The sequence below is a fragment of the Hemicordylus capensis genome, chromosome 2 (assembly GCF_027244095.1).
Source record: "Hemicordylus capensis ecotype Gifberg chromosome 2, rHemCap1.1.pri, whole genome shotgun sequence".
Classification (NCBI taxonomy): Eukaryota; Metazoa; Chordata; class Lepidosauria; order Squamata; family Cordylidae; genus Hemicordylus; species Hemicordylus capensis.
Window position 1 is genome coordinate 256,835,876 of NC_069658.1, and position 20,049 is coordinate 256,855,924.

The 20,049-nt window shown below is 52.2% G+C and overlaps 1 protein-coding gene across 6 annotated transcripts in view; it reads left to right on the top strand.

Moving 5' to 3' along the window:
- The first annotated feature begins 701 nt into the window (after positions 1-701).
- Positions 702-20,049, top strand: part of LOC128344975 (zinc finger protein RFP-like) — a 47,211-nt gene continuing 27,863 nt past the window's right edge. For 2 of the 6 annotated variants that reach the window (XM_053296153.1, XM_053296158.1), the window contains exons 1-2: positions 14,806-15,050; positions 16,208-16,310. In XM_053296153.1, the coding sequence (XP_053152128.1) occupies positions 16,235-16,310 (76 nt within the window). In that variant the 5' untranslated portion in view covers positions 14,806-15,050; positions 16,208-16,234. Of the gene's footprint in view, positions 721-5,033; positions 5,119-9,671; positions 9,804-14,646; positions 14,772-14,805; positions 15,051-16,207; positions 16,311-20,049 lie in introns of those variants that run through there. The other 4 variants (XM_053296157.1, XM_053296155.1, XM_053296154.1 and 1 more) reach the window with 4 other exon arrangements.

Sequence of the window (20,049 nt, forward strand, 5' to 3'; positions counted from 1 at the left end):
TTGAAACTGAAAACCTCTATTGAAGTTTTGTACCTTGGCATCATGTCAGTGCTTGAGTTATGTACTTTTCTTTAAGTAATCAAGCCGCTTGCCGCCCTCCTCGGTGGCGCGGCTGGTTTGCCCGCAGCCCCCACCTCTGAGGAGCACACGGGACCTGGGAGCTAGGTCCCATTGGCCACGGCAGGCTTCCGGGGCAAGGCCAGAACAAGTGAGCCAGCAACGCACCTGCACTGGCATCAGTCCACCTCTTGGCAGTGAAGAAGTCGGACGTGCCGGGCGAGTGCTCCGAGGCAGTGGGGGCTGCAACTTTATTGGTTGGCTGCCGCTCACGTGCCTGGGGGCTGTAGCAGTGGGGCTCGGGCTTGCAAGCCCACCCGCCTTTTTCTCCCCCGGCGTCACACAGCCCAGCAAGTGGCAGTTGGCCACGGCCGCCATTTTGGCTGCCACGGAGGGCCAGGCTGACCACGTGACCCAAGCTGGGAGGTCGGAGCCCGTCTGGCAGTGCTGTGGGGGCTAGCGCGAAGGCTAGTGAGAACCCCACCCGCACCACCCCTCATGGCAGAGGACGCAGCCCGGCCTGTTCCACCTCGCGGCCTGGTTGCTGCGCAGGCCGCTGAAGCTGGGCCTTGGCTCACCAGCTGACCTTCACTGGACCCAACTCCTCTGAACTAGCAGAGCAGCACCAGCGGCAGCACACCAGGCCGGGTTTTAACCTCTCAGGTATGGAAGATAGGCTTGGAGGGAGGGGAGCATCCGTAGGTCACCAGGGCTCCAGTCCCTAGCAGCAATTAGTAGCGGGGGCGGGGAGAGGAGGGAGTCACTGGCACTAGGGCTCTAGGTGCGCGCGGGGCCACTGAGAAGTGGGATTCGCACACACCGCTCCCCCCGTGCTTGGCTCTTCAGGTTGGGGGGGCCACAGCCATGGGCCCCAAGAAGACACCAATGGGGAAGGGGAAGAAGTCGGCCCATCCCCCTAAGAGGCCCCCAATTTCACCGGACTCTTCATCTGAGGATGAGCATGATAGGGAACTGGGAGCCATCAGGACGCTTTTTGCCCGCCTGCAAGCTTTGGAAAGTGAATGTGTGACACCCAAGGGGGAAGATGGGGGAGGTGGCCCATTGAGGGTTCCCGCACACCTGCAGAGGCTGTCCAGGGCTGCGAAGCGAACTAAACTAATGTAGGGCTTCGCTGATCGCTTAGCAGCACTTCACGCGGGTGACCGCAGCCATCACCCAGTCCAGGGGGCAGCAGAACACCAGAGGGACCTGCACCAGGAGGTGGCACTGTGGAAATGGAAGGACAAGGGTCTGGATCAGGTGAGTCTCCCCAAGGAGTGTGGCCATGGGGTTTGCCCCATAGCCCCCCTGTCGGGTCCTACGGGTGGTACCCAGGCCTGTTGAACTGGGCATCGCCTCACACCACCTGTAATCAGGTCTGGCAAGTGTGGGCTAGGCAGGGGGAGAAGCACCAACCCTGCGCAAGCTGCCCCGGTGAGCACAAGCAGCAACACTGAGGATGGGCCCATCCCCCTAGGGGACCACCCAGAGGCGTAACTAGGGAAAACGGCGCCCAGGGCAAGCACTGAAATTGTGCCCCCCCACTGCGCCCCCCCTCCGCCCCCTTAGCTGAGCAGGGTCGACCCTGGTTTGCATTTGAATGGGAGACTAGAAGTGTGAGCACTGGAAGATATTCCCCTCAGGAGATGGAGCCACTCTGGGAAGAGCATCTAGGTCCCAAGTTCCCTCCATGGCAGCATCTGACTCCTGCCTGCAACCTTGGAGAAGCCGCTGCCAGACTGGGTAGACAATACTGAGCTAGATAGACCAATGGTCTGACTCAGTATATGGCAGCTTCCTATGTTCCTAAATACTACTGCAGCACACACACAAGACACCTGTCCCATCCTGACACTCAGCCAACTTTCATAATCAAGATCCTACACACACACACACACACACACACACACACACACACACCCCACAACTGCCTACTCCTAGATTTACAAGGAATACAAGCCATACCTAATGGCACAGCAGGGAAGTAACTTGCCTAGGGAGCAAAAGGTTGTGGGTTTGAATGGAAACACCTATATAGGACTGCCAACTCTGACTGAAGCGATATGTGGGGGAACCCCCCCTCCAATATTTCACAATATCAAGCCATTTACATCTCTAGGATAGTTTTCAATAGTATCCTGGAGATTCATGCCATTTCCTAGAGATTCATGCCAACTACATCCATGACGGTATTTGCTGCAAAAAGTGGAGTCATAATCACAGAAATGGTCACTGCATGTCCCTCATGAAACAATCTTTCTTTACAAGGGCAAACATGTGTGTTAAGAAATTGAACAGTACAAACAAACCATAATTTTATCTTTATGTATACACACACATACACACGCAGAAGTGTGGCAAATAAGGATAAACACACAGAGATAGAAACAGTATATATATATATATTTGCCAGAACCTACATTTTCAGTTATAGCTTTTGCATTCAAATACATTCAGTTAGAGAGAGAAAGAGGGAGAGATTTAAAATAATATCATTAAAAGTAAGCAAATCTGTATGTATTGTCTGTGCACAAAATCCTCAACATTTTCAAATAACATATTAATATAAAAATACAATTATTGAGATTGTCTGGGAAAACATCTTGCCCTAGAAAATATGAAAGCACTGTGTTCAAAGGACATGGAAAATAAACCCCCTTTCTTTATAGACCTGTCCCCATGGGATTTGGCATAAGACAGACTAGAGAATTTCTAAGAAATGTCAGGTTTTCTGGCGTATTTTTTACTTTGTTCTGAACAGAAACAACTTTGGCTCAAAAGGTGAATTCCATTGACTGTAGATTTTACTAAATGAGAATTTAGTTGTGCAAGCAAAGGGAAACCGAGAGTGTACTAAATATGACTACGTTTTACAACCCCTTTCTTCCCCCTTCGTTTTTTTGATAAGCATTTAAGAGAAGCCTATTCACTGGAAGCTGCCAAATCTTTTATTTACAATGAGAACAGATTGGGGAGAATGGAGAAAATGTGTGTGGCAAATTAGGGTGAACTCAGCGACCTGAATAGTAAATGCGAGGGGAAAGGACGCACCATCACCGGAGGCTCCACCCCAGCAGTCCACCAGCGCGGGCTCCAAGCCAGCCCCTGCCTGGGAGAGGCAAGAAAGCTTCCTTTGGAGAGGAAGCACCCCGCATCTCCTTCCCTTTTGGGAGCCTCTACCCCACCCGAGCCGCCCCTAGACCCCAGAACTCACCTGTCCCGCTATGGACGAGCGGATCTTCCTCCTCCTCCGCAGGCGTGGACAGCAGCTCCGTTGTCGGGATGCTGCTGCTCTGGGACTCAGGGGCGCCTGCTGAGGGTGAGGGGAACACCCCCGTCGGGACGCTGCTACTGTGGCTGCTGCCACCTGGGCGTGCCATGGGGCTGCCCGCTCCCGCTTGGCTGGGGGGCGCCGCCCTGGGGCTCAGCTGGAGGAGCCAAGGTGTGCTGCAGCGGGGGGCCGGTGGCGTTGCTGGCCTCCCAGGAGCCGAGCGCGTCCCTTGCTGCCACCTTCTCTTCCTCCTCCTCTCGCGGGCCAGCTCGGGGAGTGGGAGGCAGCGGCTGCGGCGGCGAGGATGGAGAGGCAAGGCTACTTGCCGCATCTCCAAGGTGCGCCTCTCCAAGCCCTTTTCCTCCTTTGGGCGCTGGTGAGACGAAGCCGGCGGCGGCAGCAGCCCCGTGGCTGTGCTGCTGCTGCTGCTGCTGCCGCCTCCTCCGGCAGCTTGTCCAGGCGCGGGCCGGTAGCGGCGGCGCCCCGGGGCTGCAAGGCGAGGGCCAGCACGCCAACCGAGGAGAGCAGCAGCAGCAGGGCGAGCTGGCCGAGGCGCACGTTGCTCATGGCGCGGCGCAGCAGGGGACCCTGTTACCCATGCCGGTAACAGAGCGGCACCAAACTTATATGGCATAAGAAAGGTAGCAACGGCTCCTCCGGGGGTCCCCGCCGCCGCGGGTGTCTCCAAGGCGCGCCAGAGAGAGGCCAACCCCAACAGCAGCGGTGCACAGCTCTCTGGGCCCAACAAACTTTTCTCCCCCTCTCCTTTCCCCCGGAAGTGGTGCGTTGAGTGACAAGCGACGGAGCCAATCGCGGCGGCGGTGAAGTCACAACACCCCACCTGCCGCTCCGGAGTGGATCTGCGCGCCAGAGCCAAGCAATGGGGTGGGCGGGGGTGGCGCCGGGACCGGGGAAGGGGGCGCCACGCCACCATGCGGACCGGAGCAGTCGGACTGCTCTGCTGCGGTTTAAAAAAAAAACGGGAAAGCCAGGGGATCGGCGCGGGGGCACTTTTGGGCGCCCCCCACATGACCAACCAGGGTGGCGCCTGGGGCACGTGCCCCCCTGCCCCCCCTATCGTTACGCCTATGGGACCACCTGTTGCATCTTGTCAAGGATTGGATTTGGAAAGGCGAATAAATGGACGTCTTCCAAATGTTTTTCAAGGAACCCAAGCCCATGGGCAAGGAGTGGGAGCAAGAAAAAGACAAGGAACGCACAAAGAGGAAGCCAATAGAGAGTAACTGGAACTGGGTCTCCGGTAGGGATGTGCAAACCGGTTTCAGTTTGAACCAGTTTGAGTTCGAACTGGTTCAGTTCGAAGGTTCGAACTCGGGCAAGACAGGGCTATGGTTTTGCCCTTCTGGTCCAAGTTCGAACCGAATCTGAACCGGTTTCATTTGAACAGGTTCTAACTGGTTTGGATGTCCTATGGAGTGCCTAGGGTCTGTTTTTGCTATTGTGTGTCTGTCCTCCATTTTGCGGATCATTGTTCACTTTTGCTCCTGGCCTCCATTTTGTGAGCCTATTTTTAAGACTTTGCATTGGCTAGGCTATTGATTGTTTGATTGGCCAGAATGAGTTTTGCGCTCCAGTAGGCTGTTGAGTGTGCCACTGTTTGAGAGCTGGCACCCTGTTGGCTGGGGGGTGGGGGGAGTGCAAAGGTGGGGGCTCCCCAAGGAGGGAATTTCAAAAATATTCAAGCCAAGCCTCTGGGCTGGAAAATTCTCTTTGGCTGCAGTTGTGGGATCATCTGGACCGTGCTGTGCTCCTGACTAGCTGGTGTCTGTGTGAGTCCTTGACTGTGTCTGTCCTCCTGCTCTTTCTTTTGTCCATTGCCTTATCTCTGCCCTGTGTCTGTGTTACTTTACAGCTTCTTTTTCCATCTAATATTTGTTGTTGTCTTGTCACTCTCTCATTCATTCATTCCTTTGCTATTTGGCCAGGGCCCTAGGCCTCGGCCCTTCCCCGCCCCCCACCCCATCCATCTGCATTGATTTCATTAATTTTAACCTGCCTCTCTTCTTGTTCATCTCTTTTCCTGCTGATTTATTTTTGCTTTGATTTTGTTTTTGGTTTAGGGTGCTCTTTTTTAATTCTTCTGGTTCCTGCCTCCCTGCCTGGATCCCATCCCAGGCCAGTCCCTGGCTGACCCGGGGCTTAGGCCCTGCAGCCCGGCCTGGTCTCCTCCCCTGACCTCCTCCTGCGCCATCTGCCCCTCTGGAACCCACCACTCCCTCCATGTCTGTGCTTTGCATTTGATTTATTTTTCTTCTGCTGGGTTTATTTTTATTGATTATTGTTGATTCCTGATTACTTGTTGCTGTGTTATATATGTATTGCTGTGTGTATTTTATTATTGATTTTTGTGTGCCCCTTCTGGGCCTGCTGCCCCCTTCCTCCTGTCATCCCCCCCCCATCCAGAGTCCCCCCTCTCATCCAGATTCTGCCCCACTGCCCCCCTCCCTCCTCTGTGCCTGCCTGCCTGGGCTTGCTTTGGAATAATTTTGGTGTGTATATATATATATATATATATATTTCTGCTGTGTGTGTGCTCTGATTTGATTTCTTATTAATATTATTGAAGAGTTTGTTTTCTCTGTTGTTGTTCAGTTCATTCCTGGGTTTTTGCACTTTGCTGTTATTCGTTCCTGGTTTTTGTTGTTATTGATTTTGTGCCCCTTGGGGCCTGGTGCCCCCCTCCTGCTCCCGCTCTGCCACCTCTCCCTCCCATCCAGATTCTCCCCCACTCACCCCCCTCTCTGTGGCCCTTGGGCCTGCTGCCCCTTCCTCCTGAAACCCCCCTCCCAGCTTAATTCTCCCCTACTCTCCCTCCTCCCTGCTAGATTCCCCCCACTCACCGCCCCACTAGATTCCCCTCAATCACCTGCTAGATTCCCCGCACTCACCCCACCTCTCTCTGCCCCCTTGGGCCTGCTGTCCCTTCCTCCTAACAGCCCCCTGCTACATTACCCCCTTGAGCCTGCTGCCCCCTTCCTCCTAACACCCCCACTCCCTGCTACATTACCCCCATGCACCCCCTCTCTCTGCCCCCTTGGGCCTGCTGCTACATTACCCCCACTCACCCCTGTTCTCTCTGCTCCCTTGGGCCTGCTTCCCCTTCCTCCTAACACCCCCTCTCCCTGCTACCTTACCTCCACTCACCTCCTCTCTCTGTGCTGAACTCTCTCTCTCTTACTCCTGCTCTCTCCTCCTTCACTCTCTGACTCTGCTCTAGTCTCTCTTCTTGTCTCCTTTCCTTCTTTCATCCCCACAGCTGCAGCCCACAGCACCTGCCATCGGTTTATATAATTTTTTCAAAGTATTTAATTTTATTTGTCGCTGTTTGGGGGTGGGTGAGTCACAAGTAGTGGCTCCTCATTCTGCCCCTCAACCTTAGGTTCCCCAAGCTTTCACTCCATCCCTCCCTGGTAGGTGCTGTGTCCTAATTCCCCCCCCTTCTATTTTTCCCATAATTAAAAAAAAAACTCTCCCCCCACAACTACGCCACCTAACTGCCTGTGCCACCCACCCAGGGGTCCCCCCGTTTTTTAAGTTTTAACTCCCCCTCCCCAATTGGCTTTTTCAACCCAAACCAAAAGGTTCCCCTCACCTCAATTGGCCTTTCTGTCCCCTTGCTAAAAATCTTCCCTTCCCCCTCAATTGGCTTTTATCCTAAAAATTCCCTCCAGCCTCCCAATTAATTGGCCTTTTTTGCCCCTTCTCCTTCTTCCAAACTATTTTTTTGCCCCTTTCCGGCCTTACTCATACAGTCTCCCACCTTTACTATGTCTGAGCAACGCAAGCGCCGTGTCCTAGCCAGGCCTCGCCTATGGTTGGCAGGCAGAGGTGAGAGAGGCTGGGGGCAGGCTGTGCCTGTGGCTGTGGGGCAGAGAGGGAGAGGACACAGGGATGAGCCTGAGGATACCCCAGTCCTCCCCATTGTGCCCCAAGTGTTGCTGCTGCCATGGCCACGCTTGTCAAGAAGGCTCGCAAGCTGGCCAGCCATTTCTACCACAGCGAGATGTCCAGGCGCCTGCTTCGTGAGAAGCAGGCCAACCTCGGGCTTCCCTGCCATCTCATCCCAACGGATGTAGAGTCGCAGTGGAACTCCACCTTCCTCCTTTTCCAGCGCCTGCTGGAACAGGAGAGACCCCTTGGCGCCCTGGCGAGGGACGAGTCCTTGGCTGTCTGCGACCTCTTGAATGCAGAGTGGAAGCAGATGTCCGAAGCGGTGTTGGCACTGGTGCCCTTCCAGCTTGCCATGAAGGGCTTGTGTGGTGACACCACTCCCTTGAGCCAGGCGCTGCTCACAGCTCTGGGTCTGGAGAAGCTGATGGGTGAGCTCCAGACTTCTCTGACCACGCCAGAGGGTCGTGCTCTGGATGGAAGGCTGAAGTCTGAGGTGGCCAAGCGGCTTGTTGGTGAGTTGGGTAGCAGGGAGGAGTATGGCCTCGCTTGTCTCTGCGACCCGACCATCAAGGGCAATGTTGTGAGTGCCGGCGACTTGCCCGGGTGGAGGGTCCTCCTGGTCCAGAAATTTAGGGAGGAGGAGGTGGCTAGGACCAGGAGAGACCAGGAGGGTGGCAGTGGTGCGGGTGCATCTCCCCTGAGCGTCCTGCATCCACCTGAAGCAGTGTAGTGGGTGGCCAGGCAGCATCAGCTTCCCCTCCCCCTTCCTCTTCCCAGTCCAGCAGCGTGGCATCCCAGACAATGGTGCCAACGCAGCAAACACTTGCTCCTGCCGTGAAATCCACCCAGCGGTTTCAGCAGGTGTGCCTTGGCCCCTTGCCTGGTGTGCAGGAGGCTCAACCTGCCAGGCCCTCCAGTGCTGAGCAATGCGTTGCCCAGTACTTGGAGGAGCCTGTGGAGGAAGACAGCTCGAGGGACCTCACACAGTTCTGGGCGACCCGCCACCAAGTCTGGCTGGACCTGGCGGTGGTTGCTGTGTGCCTCCTCTCCTGCCCCCCAACCAGTGTCCAGAGCGAGCGGGTGTTTTCACGTGCCGGGGACATGGTGACACCCTCTCGGTCCTGGTTGGACGCTGGTCTGGTGGAGCAGTTGGTCTTCCTTAAGGTCAGCCTCCCCTTGCTGGGTTACCCCGAGCTGGAGCTGGGTGAGTGATTACTGTGGTTGCCCCATGGTTGATCACCTGCCTGGCTCATCCTCTGCTCATCCCTCCCCTCCCCCCTTCCACCTCTAGCTGAGCTGACATGACAGATGCTGAGCCGTGCCAGCCAAGTCGCAATGTGCCTACTACTGGTGCTGCAACTGGCCAAACGTTTATACACACACACCCCACTCACACCCACGCAAGAAACCCGATGCTGACCACAACAAGCCCTTATCTCCACCTGTCAGCATTCGGGGGCCTGGCATGGGCACAGCACACACTCCTAAAAGTAACATAGCCCCATAATAATACCACCAGACCAGCACCAGCGGCAGTGGGTACACAGTCTGTAAATATGTAAATAATAATTTCAAAAAATGTTATGTTAATCAACCCTCCAAACATATTGAAAATCATACTTGAAAACAAATGATAACTCAAAAAAGTATTGGTTTTTAAAAATATGTTATCAAAGAAATCATGTGTGGAGTTGATTTTCATTAAAAAATGTTTAATATCTTTTTAATGCTTGCTGAATGAATTCTCATGTTGTTGATTATGGTTACTGTTGGTGTTGACTGATGCGAAAAAAACAAATTATAATAATAGAACTTTACTTGTCAACACAACATATTGATTGATTGATTGTCTGTGTTCCTTGGGGGAGGGGAGGGAATTGGGTCTGTGACTGTGCTGCTCGTACTTGTCTGGAGAGAAAGGTAGGTGTGTGTGTGTGTGTGTGTGTGTGTGTGTGTGTGTGTGTGTGTGTGTGTGTGTGTCAGTGGAGGCTGTTTCTGTTGTGTCTGTGTGGATGGATGTTAGTACTGTCTCTGTGTGTGGATGGATGCTTGCTGTAGTGTGGTGTCTGTCTGCCTGTGTCTGCATGTTTTTCCCCCTCCCCCCTCCAACCCTCCCTTCCTCCCCTCATCCCTCCCTCCATCCTCTTCATCACCCTTCTATCCTCCCTTCCACACACCCCTACCCCTGGTCTGGCAAGCTGATGAGAATTGGTCTCCCACCAAAGCATACACATCACGTGTGTGCATATATGTGGCACACGACCTACTCTGAGCCAGACCTCCTCCCCCTTCAATCCCCTCTGGAACATCCCCCTCCCCTCCCCCTCCCTTCCCCTCTCCTAGCTAGCTAGCAACACACACAACACCTGGCCAAACAAACACAAACACGCATGCACTCACACTGGTGCCACCACCTGCCTTGGGCCTCTGCGTCCTAGAGCAAAGATGTGGTGGACCAGACAGAGCCATTGTTTTGCTCAAGCAAGGCAAAAGGCACGCACTGCACACACAAAGAGATGAAGACACTGGACAAGAGAACTTGAGAGAACTACTGAACCAGCAGGTGAGTGCTGCAATGCTCAATGCTTTGCTCTATCATCATCATCACACTCAGTTGCTCTCAGCTGCACTATATAGACTCACTGGTGGTTCTTCCCGTAGTCAATTTTAACTTTCTATCTGTGTTAGAATTGCCAGCCTATAATTATGCCCTCCCCTGTTTTCTTTGCAGTTGCGTCATCACACGGGTTGGCTACTACTGCCGTGTGCCATCTAGTTAGGTCTTGTTGGCTTGTGTGGGCAGCAGCTGCTGGCTGTATGCTATGCTCATGCTGTGGTGTGATGGTGTTGCACTACTACTACTACTAGTAGTAGTAGTAGTAGTAATAGTAGCTAGTAGTACATGCTTGGTTTGGTTTGGATTGGTCCCCTGGCCTGCCTGGACCCCTTCTTGGCTTTTTCAGCTGTAGCGTGTACAACTGTGTGCATCCATGATGAAGGAGGAGAGCAGCTGAGCAGAGCAGGTCAGCTTCTGTCTGTGATGGCCTCAATGGGCAGGCACTGGGGCGGTGATTTTTTGGGGCATCATCCTTCCTGCAGGAGCAGCAGAGCAGGTCTGCTGCCTCTTCTCTGTGTGTGCTGTGCTGGCAGGCAGTGGCTTTTCAGATCATTGTCATTGTCAACACTAGTTGGTGGTTTGTGTCATCTTAGTTACTTGGGTAGGTAAGGTGGACTGACCTGGGTGGTATTAGGGCACCTGGATGGGGCAAAAAAGCTGGGGTGGCAATTGATGGGTGCCCCTAGTATTTTTGGTGAATTTTTGAAGAAAAAACAATTTCCCCATAGGATATAATGAAGATTGGGGCAGCCCCGAACCCCGCCTCTGTGGGGTGGCAGCACCCCAAAGTGGGTCTGGTGCCATGGCAAAAATGGCCTCAATCCCTCCCAGACATCCCCAGATTGACAGGAGTGATGGTTTGTTTGTTTTTTAAAGATTTTCTAAGGCATTAAATAATATCTCATAGGGATTGATGGCTTAACCTTTCACCCAGTGACACACATTCCATTCTTTCCAATGAGATATTATTTAATGCCTTAGAAAATCCTTTTAAAAAAACAAACAAACCCATCACTCCTATCAATCTGGGGTGACTGGGAGGGATTGAGGCCATTTTTGCCATGGCCCCAGACCCACTTTGGGGTGCTGCCACCCCACAGAGGCAGGGTTCGGGGCTGCCCCAAATCTTCATTATATCCTATGGGATTCCCCCCCACCAAAATTCACCATTAATACTAGGGGCAACCAATTGCCTTGGGAATTTGTGGGTGGGGGACACCCATGGGTGCCTACCACCCACACCAGCCTTTTGCCCCTAAGTAATCCATAGAGGGAGTTATGGGCAACAATGGAAAATATTTTTTAAAATCATAGGAATGTCCAATTGCTTTGAGGTTTGGGTGGTAGTTGGCACCCAAGGGTGCCTACCACCCTACCTACTTTTTGAGGTTCAAACCAGTTTGAACCAGTTCAAATTCAAACCAAACTGGTTCAAAACCGGTTCAAATTCAAACCCAACTGGGGGGTGGTTTGAGCAAAACCAAAACTGAACCACCAACCCCAATTCGAACCCAGTTTGAATTCAAACCGAACATCCCTACCAAGCACCTGCACTGCCATTAGAAGATCTCAGCTGGAGAGGGGCCTTTGCTTGCCCAAGCTCCTTTTCAATCTGAGATGTATGGCTGCCAACTCTGACTGAAGCCATTCTTGGAGATTTCTCTTTCACCCTGCCAAGCTGCTGCTCTACCCCTATGCTTTTTTCTCCCAATATTTTTCACCATATAAAACCATTACAATCTCCAGAATTGTTTTCAAGATTAACCTAGAGATTGATGCTGATTCCTGGAGACTCCAGGCCAGTCCTGGAGAACTGGCAACCCTAAAGCTCCAAGGACAGAGCTGTGACTTTCTGCTTTCCAAGCATCTCCTGCCCCTGAGCGATTGGGTCTTTATTTAGTGTTGCTTCTCCTTAGTCAGGCCCTAGGCTCATCTACCCTGGGTCACCTACTCTGTCTCAGACTGGAAATGGCTTGGAGGCAGATGCCTTTCCCAGCTTCCTGCCATAATCCTTCAACTGGAAAATGCTGCCACCAGAGATGAACCTTTTAGGGTCCTCCTGCGCACCAAGCAGGTGCTCTGCTGTTGAGCTGTGGGCTGTCCTTGCTTGTCCTAATGTTGTGCACCCTCTTAGGGATGTGCACGGTCCGGACTGTTCCGGACCGGCACCGAGGGGGGGTGTCCCTTCAAGGGGGGGTAGAACTCCCCCCCCCCGCCGCTTTTCCCCCTCCGGCGCTGAATTTTTTGCTGGACCCTGTGGGTCCCGAACCGGTCCAGAGGCCATGTTGGAGGCCTCCGGACCAGCAGTCCAGCACCGAGGGGGCATGTCCCTTTAAGGGCAGGGGCGTAGAACTTACCCCTCCTGCCGCTTTTCCCCCTCCGGCGCTGTCTTTTAATGTGAAGTTTTTGGGGCGGCAGCGTTCTTCGCTGATGCCCCTGCCCCCGTCGTCGCCTGCAAGTCCTTCTAAGAGTTGTATGCATGCTCGTGCGCCCATCGCCGCCGTGCGCGTGCGGGCCGCCTACGTCACACACGCAGACCGTGCACATCCATACACCCTCTGAGGATAACACCACAAGCTCTGGAGATGTGGGCTCTAGTTTCCAAGAGCTTCTGCCACAATTCAGCCTTTTGCCTTTAATGGACTAGAAGCCATAGTTGTTTCTATGGCAAGATAGACACAACTATGTGTCTACAACAGGCCTGCTCAACTTAGGCCCCCCAGCTGTTTTTGGACTACAACTCCCTTAATCTCTAGCCATAGTAGCCAATAGCCAGGGATTATGGGAGCTGTAGGCCAACATCTGCAGGAGAGCCAAAGTTGAGCAGGCCTGGTCTACTACAACTCGCCCTGACCTGGAAGTGATCCCACTAGGGTTGCCAACAGTCCCTCATTTCGTAGGTTGGCCCTCATTTCAAGGATGTGCTGTAGTTAGAGTGCTGGACTAGGACCGGGAAGACCCGAGTTCAAATCCCCATTCAGCCATGATACTTGCTGGGTGATTCTGGGCCAGTCACTTCTCTCTCAGCCTAGCCTACTTCACAGGGTTGTTGTGAGGAGAAACCTAAGTATGTAGTACACCACACTGGGCTCCTTGGAGGAAGAGCGGGATATAAAATATGTTTTTTAAAAAATGTTGGTCCCTATAGGGACAGCATTTGTCCCTCATTTATTCAATAGCGTATAATTCAATTACATGTACATCAATGATACTCAGGCTCTTGATTACCACTGCATACCACTGCATACACCCCGCCCCCAGCCAGCCCCCATAAACTTGTGTCCTCCATTCTGGCAATGACATGTTGCCAACCCTAGATCCCACACAGGGCCCATTGTGGGGTGGGGTGATGGTGAGCTCTTGCATGTTCTTGTCTATCTTCTCTGGGGCATCAAAAATGGCCTCGTGGTGATGGGACGCTGAGTTGAGTTGCTTCATCCTGAGAAACCTCTTTGCCAGTAACCCATCTCCTGCACTTCTACCTCCCAGCTACCCCTCAAGGCCATTTCTAACAGAAAAGGGTTTGGAGTAACCAGACGTACCACCAGTTCTGGGAAATGCTACTCCTCAGACCAGAGAGGGAATGTAGCTTATGAGAGCAGCTGTTTATTGGGGGCTGAGATGCAACGAGCAAAGAAAAGTGTATTTGGGGGTGCAGAATGTGCAGGCCCTTTGGGGAGCAGGATGCAGTATTACATATCACACTGTGCAGTATTTCAGGGGTGCAACATGAGGGGGGGGAGAAAAATTGGTTGGCAGTACTATATCCTGGCACAGTTTATGTGTCCCCCAAGAATTGGTGCCCTAGGTCTTCCTAGTGGATGGGTGGGTGCTGGTTGGAGTTCTGTCCTTACCTTGAAACCCTGGGCTGCCACTTTACTTTACTAACAATATATTTATATTCTGTTCTTCAATATTTCTACTCTCAGTAAGGCTATTAAGCGACTATAAATAGTTAGGGCAATTAGTATAAAAAACAGCAGATGTAGTAAAACATAAACGCCTAGAGCAATAGAATGAACCAACTCAAATGAGCTGAGCAAAGATGTACCTTTCAAAGTGGTGGTTCTCTTATATTTAGCAAGGGGAGAGCAACTGGCCCTATCCAACCCCAGCACAGCATCTTTCCAGTGGCCGCTGGTGGTGTCTACCTTATGTTTCTCTTTCAGTTGAGACCCTTTGGGGATAGGGAGCCTTAATTGTTTTTCTATGTAAACCGCTTTGAGAACCTTTGTTTAAAAGTGGTATATAAGTATTCGTAGTAGTAGTAGTAGTAGTAAATGGCTATTTTAAGAATGGATTTGCTGCCTTCCAAATATGCATATTTAGTGGCATAGAATGTTTTAAAATAAATAACAAAATACAGTGAAACACACCACTAGGAGAGGTATATTTGGGTTCATTAATTTATATTGATTTATTTCTCACTATTAGAAGCCACATCTCAATTAACTCTTTTGTTTCTTGCTTTGACATCCAGCCTGAATAAGAGCTCTGTGAAACTCAAACAATCTGCACACACGACTTTTAAAATTATTCTTTTAGCTAGGCCCAATAAATCTAAACTTGAGTATCAAGGTAGCTGCTTGCAAGTTTAAGAGCCTCTGCGTGTTTACTCGGAAATAGGCCCCACTGAACTCAGTCAGTAGAATCAGTCAGTATTACTCCCATTATAAACATGCTTAGAACCGCTGCATCAACTTCTTCACCGTCAAGTCTATGCCAATCTAAATTTGTAATTTCCCCCCACCCCTCAAGCGATTACTGTACAAAGAGAGAGAGAATCCTGGAGAATACTGCATTCAGCTCCACCCACTGCGAGAAAAGAGAGTCGTGCGCATTTCTTCCGAAATTTCCCTGTCCATCACCCAGAGATATGCTTTGATCTCTACGCCCAACGTCAGAGAATGGGTGGTGAGAGCAGTTCCGTATTTTTTTTTTAGGACCGACCAATAGCATTCCGATGTGGAAAGGCAGGAGGAGGCTGTGGCCCAATGAAGTAGTCTAAGGGGAGTAGACAGACAATGAGAGATTGTATGTGTTCGAATTTCGAAGCCTTTTTCTCCTCCATCTACGTTTTGGGCGAGGCGACGAAGGAAGAGTGGAGGAGGGGGGCTGTTGTGGTTGTGCTTTCTGTGCATTGAGGCTGGACGCGCGGGACGATTCGCCACGAAGCCTCGGCCAGACTTGCAGGTAACAGAGTCAAGGATGACTGTACAGTCACAGGACTTATGTGGATTTAGGCCTTGTGTTGTTAGACGGAAGGCGCCTTGGCAACAGATACGCGGGGGAAATAGAGAGTGTTCTTGAGAGCAGCCCTGGATATTTGTCTGAGTCCTTTTGGAGGCCGTTGTTTCTAGCGGAATGAATATATATTCATTTTTCACAATTGTATGGGCAGTGAAGAAGAATGAGGGGACTTGGAAATTGCTATGGAAAGAATTGCATTCATTGTGCTTCCTTGACTTATACAAGGTTTTCTTGATAACCACAAAAAAGAGAATGCTAATTGATCTAATACTTGCATTGCCTGAACACTGATGGATTTTAGTGTATGGAGTTTGTGCTTTCCCCGCCCCCTTTCAAAACTGCTGCCTAGTTCTCTCTTTAAGACTTTAGGAACTAGTTTAGGATCTCGTGGCTTGAAAACACGTTTGTTTTTTGCATGACCTGAAATGAATTAGACACCTTTTTTGCAGCATAATTTTACGGTATTAAAAATACTTGAACTGTATTTTCTTTACAGTGCAAAAAAATCTAGTCTATCTGCTAGATTGCCCTTATCTGGTGAAGGTGGCAGTTACATCACTTCTAAAATTACTGTGAAATTGCCATGGTTTAATGCTGTCTGGTAAACTTAACGTCTTTGTGTTCCCCTTATTTCTGTTTCATTTTTCACAATTGTATGGGCAGTAAAGAAGAATGAGGGAACTTGGAAATTGCTATGGAAAGAATTGCATTCATTATGCTTCCTTGACTTATACAAGGTTTTCTTGATAACCACAAAAAAGAGAATGCTAATTGATCTAATACTTGCATTGCCTGAACACTGATGGATTTCAGTGTATGGAGTTTGTGACCCTATTATAGGTCACAAAAGGGATGTCAACTGTGTTTCTGATTGTCCTTCAGAAGTTCTTTTAAATGTTTTGCTATCTTAACCCTGTCATTCAGGCACAGCCTGAAACAGCCACCAGATATAGTTCTTTTGAGATGCTAGTTTTCTCTGAAGAGATGGTGGGCATTTGCTTTCCCCATACTATCTGTTTTTATGTGGTGTATTTCTGAATAAAGCTAAATGTACATTTCTCAAAACTGGATTAGTCCAAGACTTTAATGTCTTTGTTTAGGTTTTGAGAATCTAAAGCAACTGCAAGATGTTTAACAAACCTTTTGGAGCACCTTTTGGAGACAACGCAGGTGGCTTTGGAACAACTTCAACTTCTGGGCAGAGTAAGTGCAATTTGCTAATTGTGGGGAAGTTTGTGAATGAGTTTGGGCTTGCATGTTTTTCTTGTAAATGTTTAATTTTAAATGAAAACTGCTCTAAGTCTAAGGCCTAAAGATTCGGCCACTCTGTCAAAGTGGCTTGGAATTGTTGCATATGGCAGAAGTGTATGTGGTCTAATAGAGATAACTTGCAGGACCATGTGTGGAACCCTTTATTTACTCTAAGTCCTCTAGCACTGCATGGCCCAACAACAAGGCAGCCCCAGGAAAACGGATGCAGACACCAGCTGGTTTTAGTCAATCAATGATTCATGTTTATTATAGTCAGTTAAACAGCAAGCTAGCTCCTAATTCATACACACACACACACACACTCATACTCACCAGCCCCACTCCAAAGATGATCAGTCTTTGAAAGGGGTGTTGGAAGAAGCGTGGAGGCCTCACTCTGGGTGGTGATGCTTCTCAGGGCTCTTCTGGTTTCCTGCCTGACTTATAAAGGGATGTTTCCACTCCGGCTGGTACATCTGCGGTCCACTTCCATTTCCGTGATCACAAGATGTACTCATCTTATCTTTTTGTTCTCTTCCAGTTCTTTCTCCTTTACAATGTCTTTGGCAGTTTTCCCCAATTCTCACCGATTCTTCAGGCCTTTGGCATCTTTCCCAACATTGTTTGTGTTCGAGAGGGAGTGGGGCTGGGGCACACTTGATGTTGCTCACTCATGCATTCCTCCATACATACTGTTTGCAAGTACTACCTAAGTTTCTTAATTTGTCAAAATCACATGGCTCATAGGGTTACAGAAATGAGCTATTACAAATTAGTATATTGTTTCTTATCTCTAGATCATTATAAACTTGTGATTCAGCCAAGTATTTCACCACAAATTAATATATTGTTTCTTATTTCTGGATCTTTATAAACTTGCGAGTTAGCCAAGTACTTTATGCATCACTACTATCGCAAAGCTAGCATAATTCTACACATGTATCATGTTATGATGACTTAATTTCCCGCAGATCAGCTGGGGCTGTTACTTGGTGTGCAGGCAAGTCTTGCTAAGTGGTTTCAGGCCTCTTATGTGCTTGGCCCAGAGTGTCTCATTGTCCAGCTCCTCTTACTAATATATATAGGTTGGCTTTGGAACAATGAGTGGAGGAGGATCGGCTGCAAGGGTACCTTTTTTGGGAGCATACCTTTAGCCAGCTAGCTGTGTCCTTTATGAGCATGGGCTCTTGGTTTGGAACATCAGCAGGGATTTCCAATGGCTTGTTTGGGTCAGCAAGCAATGGTGGAGGGCCCTTCTCATTCAGGAACAAGGCCTTTGCACAGAATTAACCTGGGGAGTTTGATAGGGTATAACTCGTATCTCTAGGAATGGGGCATGCGATGTTCAGTAATTGTTTTGTGGAGAGCAGTACATTCCTGCTGAGTCTCCTTTAATTAGTCTGACAATTCTAAAGACTTAATCTGGGAGGTGCCTAGAGATGTAAAATTCCTGGAAATTTTAAAGCCATGGAGAAAAAACGTGTGGGTTTTTTTGGTGGTGGTGGGATTGAAATCTATGCAGTATCTATATATATATTTCTCCTGGGTGTGCCCAGGAGAAATGCGTCCCGGCAGCCCAGTTGATTGGCTGGGCTGCAGGGGGCGCCTGATTGGCTGGCGCACCCAGGAGAATGGCGGTGGCGGCCATGGCCGAGGAGCCAGGCGGGCCCGACCGCGGAGGTGAGGCGGAGGCTGGAGGCTAGTGGCCGCACTCGGGCCCCGCAGGCGGTGGCTGGCGGCCGCACTCTGCCTCGCTGGCGACGGCGACCACACTCGGGCCCCGCTGGCGGCCTCACTCGGGCCCCGCTGGCGGCGGCTAGCGGCCGCACTCGGGCCCCGCTGGCAGCCGCACTCGGGCCCCGCGGGAGACGGGGTGGGCGGGTGGAGAGAGCCACACATTCTGAGCACTCGGCCCGGTGTGGGGGGTGGGGAAGGAGACTGGGACAGAAGGTTGGGGGTGGGGGAGGAGACTGGGACAGAAGGTGGGGGCAGCGGAGGAGACTGGGGCAGAAGGTGGGGGTGGGGAAGGAAACTGGGCAGAAGGTGGGGGCGGTGGAGGCGACTGGGGCAGAAGGTGGGGGCGGTGGAGGCGACTGGGGCAGAAGGTGGGGGCGGCGGAGGAGACTGGGGCAGAAGGTGGGAGCAGCGGAGGAGACTGGGGCAGAAGGTGGGGCTGGGGAAGGAAACTGTGCAGAAGGTGGGGGCGGTGGAGGAGACTGGGGCAGAAGGTGGGGGCGGTGGAGGAGACTGGGGCAGAGGGTGGGGGCAGCGGAGGAGACTGGGGCAGAAGGTGGGGGTGGGGAAGGAAACTGGGCAGAAGGTGGGGGCGGTGGTGGCGACTGGGGCAGAAGGTGGGGGCGGTGGAGGAGACTGGGGCAGAAGGTGGGGGCAGCGAGGAGACTGGGGCAGAAGGTGGGGGTGGGGAAGGAAACTGGGCAGAAGGTGGGGGCGGTGGAGGAGACTGGGGCAGAAGGTGGGGGCGGTGGAGGAGACTGGGGCAGAAGGTGGGGGCAGCGGAGGAGACTGGGGCAGAAGGTGGGGGTGGGGAAGGAAACTGGGCAGATGGTGGGGCAGTGGAGGAGACTGGGGCAGAAGGTGGGGAGTGGGGAAGGAAACTGGGCAGAAGGTGGGGGCGGCGGAGGAGACTGGGGCAGAAGGTCGGGGCAGTGGAGGAGACTGGGGCAGAAGGTGGGGGGTGGGGAAGGAAACTGGGCAGAAGGTGGCGGCGATGGAGGAGACTGGGGTAGAAGGTGGGGGCAGCGGAGGAGACTGGGGCAGAAGGTGGGGGCAGCGGAGGAGACTGGGGCAGAAGGTGGGGGTGGGGAAGGAAACTGGGCAGATGGTGGGGCAGTGGAGGATACTGGGTTAGAAGGTGGGGGCGGTGGAGGAGACTGGGGTAGAAGGTGGGGGCGGTGGAGGAGACTGGGGTAGAAGGTGGGGGCAGCGGAGGAGACGGGCAGAAGGTGGGGGTGGGGAAGGAAACTGGGCAGATGGTGGGCCAGTGGAGGAGACTGGGGCAGAAGGTGGGGGCGGTGGAGGAGACTGGGGCAGAAGGTGGGAGCGGTGGAGGAGACTGGGGCAGAAGGTGGGGGTGGTGGAGGAGACTGGGACAGAAGGTTGGGGTTGGGAAGGAAACTGGGCAGATGGTGGAACAGTGGAGGAGACTGGGGCAGAAGGTGGGGGTTGGGGAAGGAGACTGGGGCAGAAGGTGGGGTTGGGGAAGGAAACTGGGGCAGAAGGTGGGGTAGAGGAAGAGACTGGGGCAGAAGGTGGGGGTGGGGAAGGAGACTGGAGCAGAAGGTGGGGGATGGGGAAGGAGACTGGGGCAGAAGGTGGGGCAGCGGAGGAGACTGGGGCAGAAGGTGGGGATGGAGAAGGAAACTGGGCAGATGGTGGGGCAGTGGAGGAGACTGGGGCAGAAGGTGGGGCGGCGGAGGAGACTGGGGCAGAAGGTGGGGCGGCGGAGGAGACTGGGGCAGAAGGTGGGGCGGCGGAGGAGACTGGGGCAGAAGGTGGGGCGGCGGAGGAGACTGGGGCAGAAGGTGGGGCGGCGGAGGAGACTGGGGCAGAAGGTGGGGATGGAGAAGGAGACTGGGGCAGAAGGTGGGGATGGGGAAGGAAACTGGGGCAGAAGGTGGGGTAGAGGAAGAGACTGGGGCAGAAGGTGGGGTAGAGGAAGAGACTGGGGCAG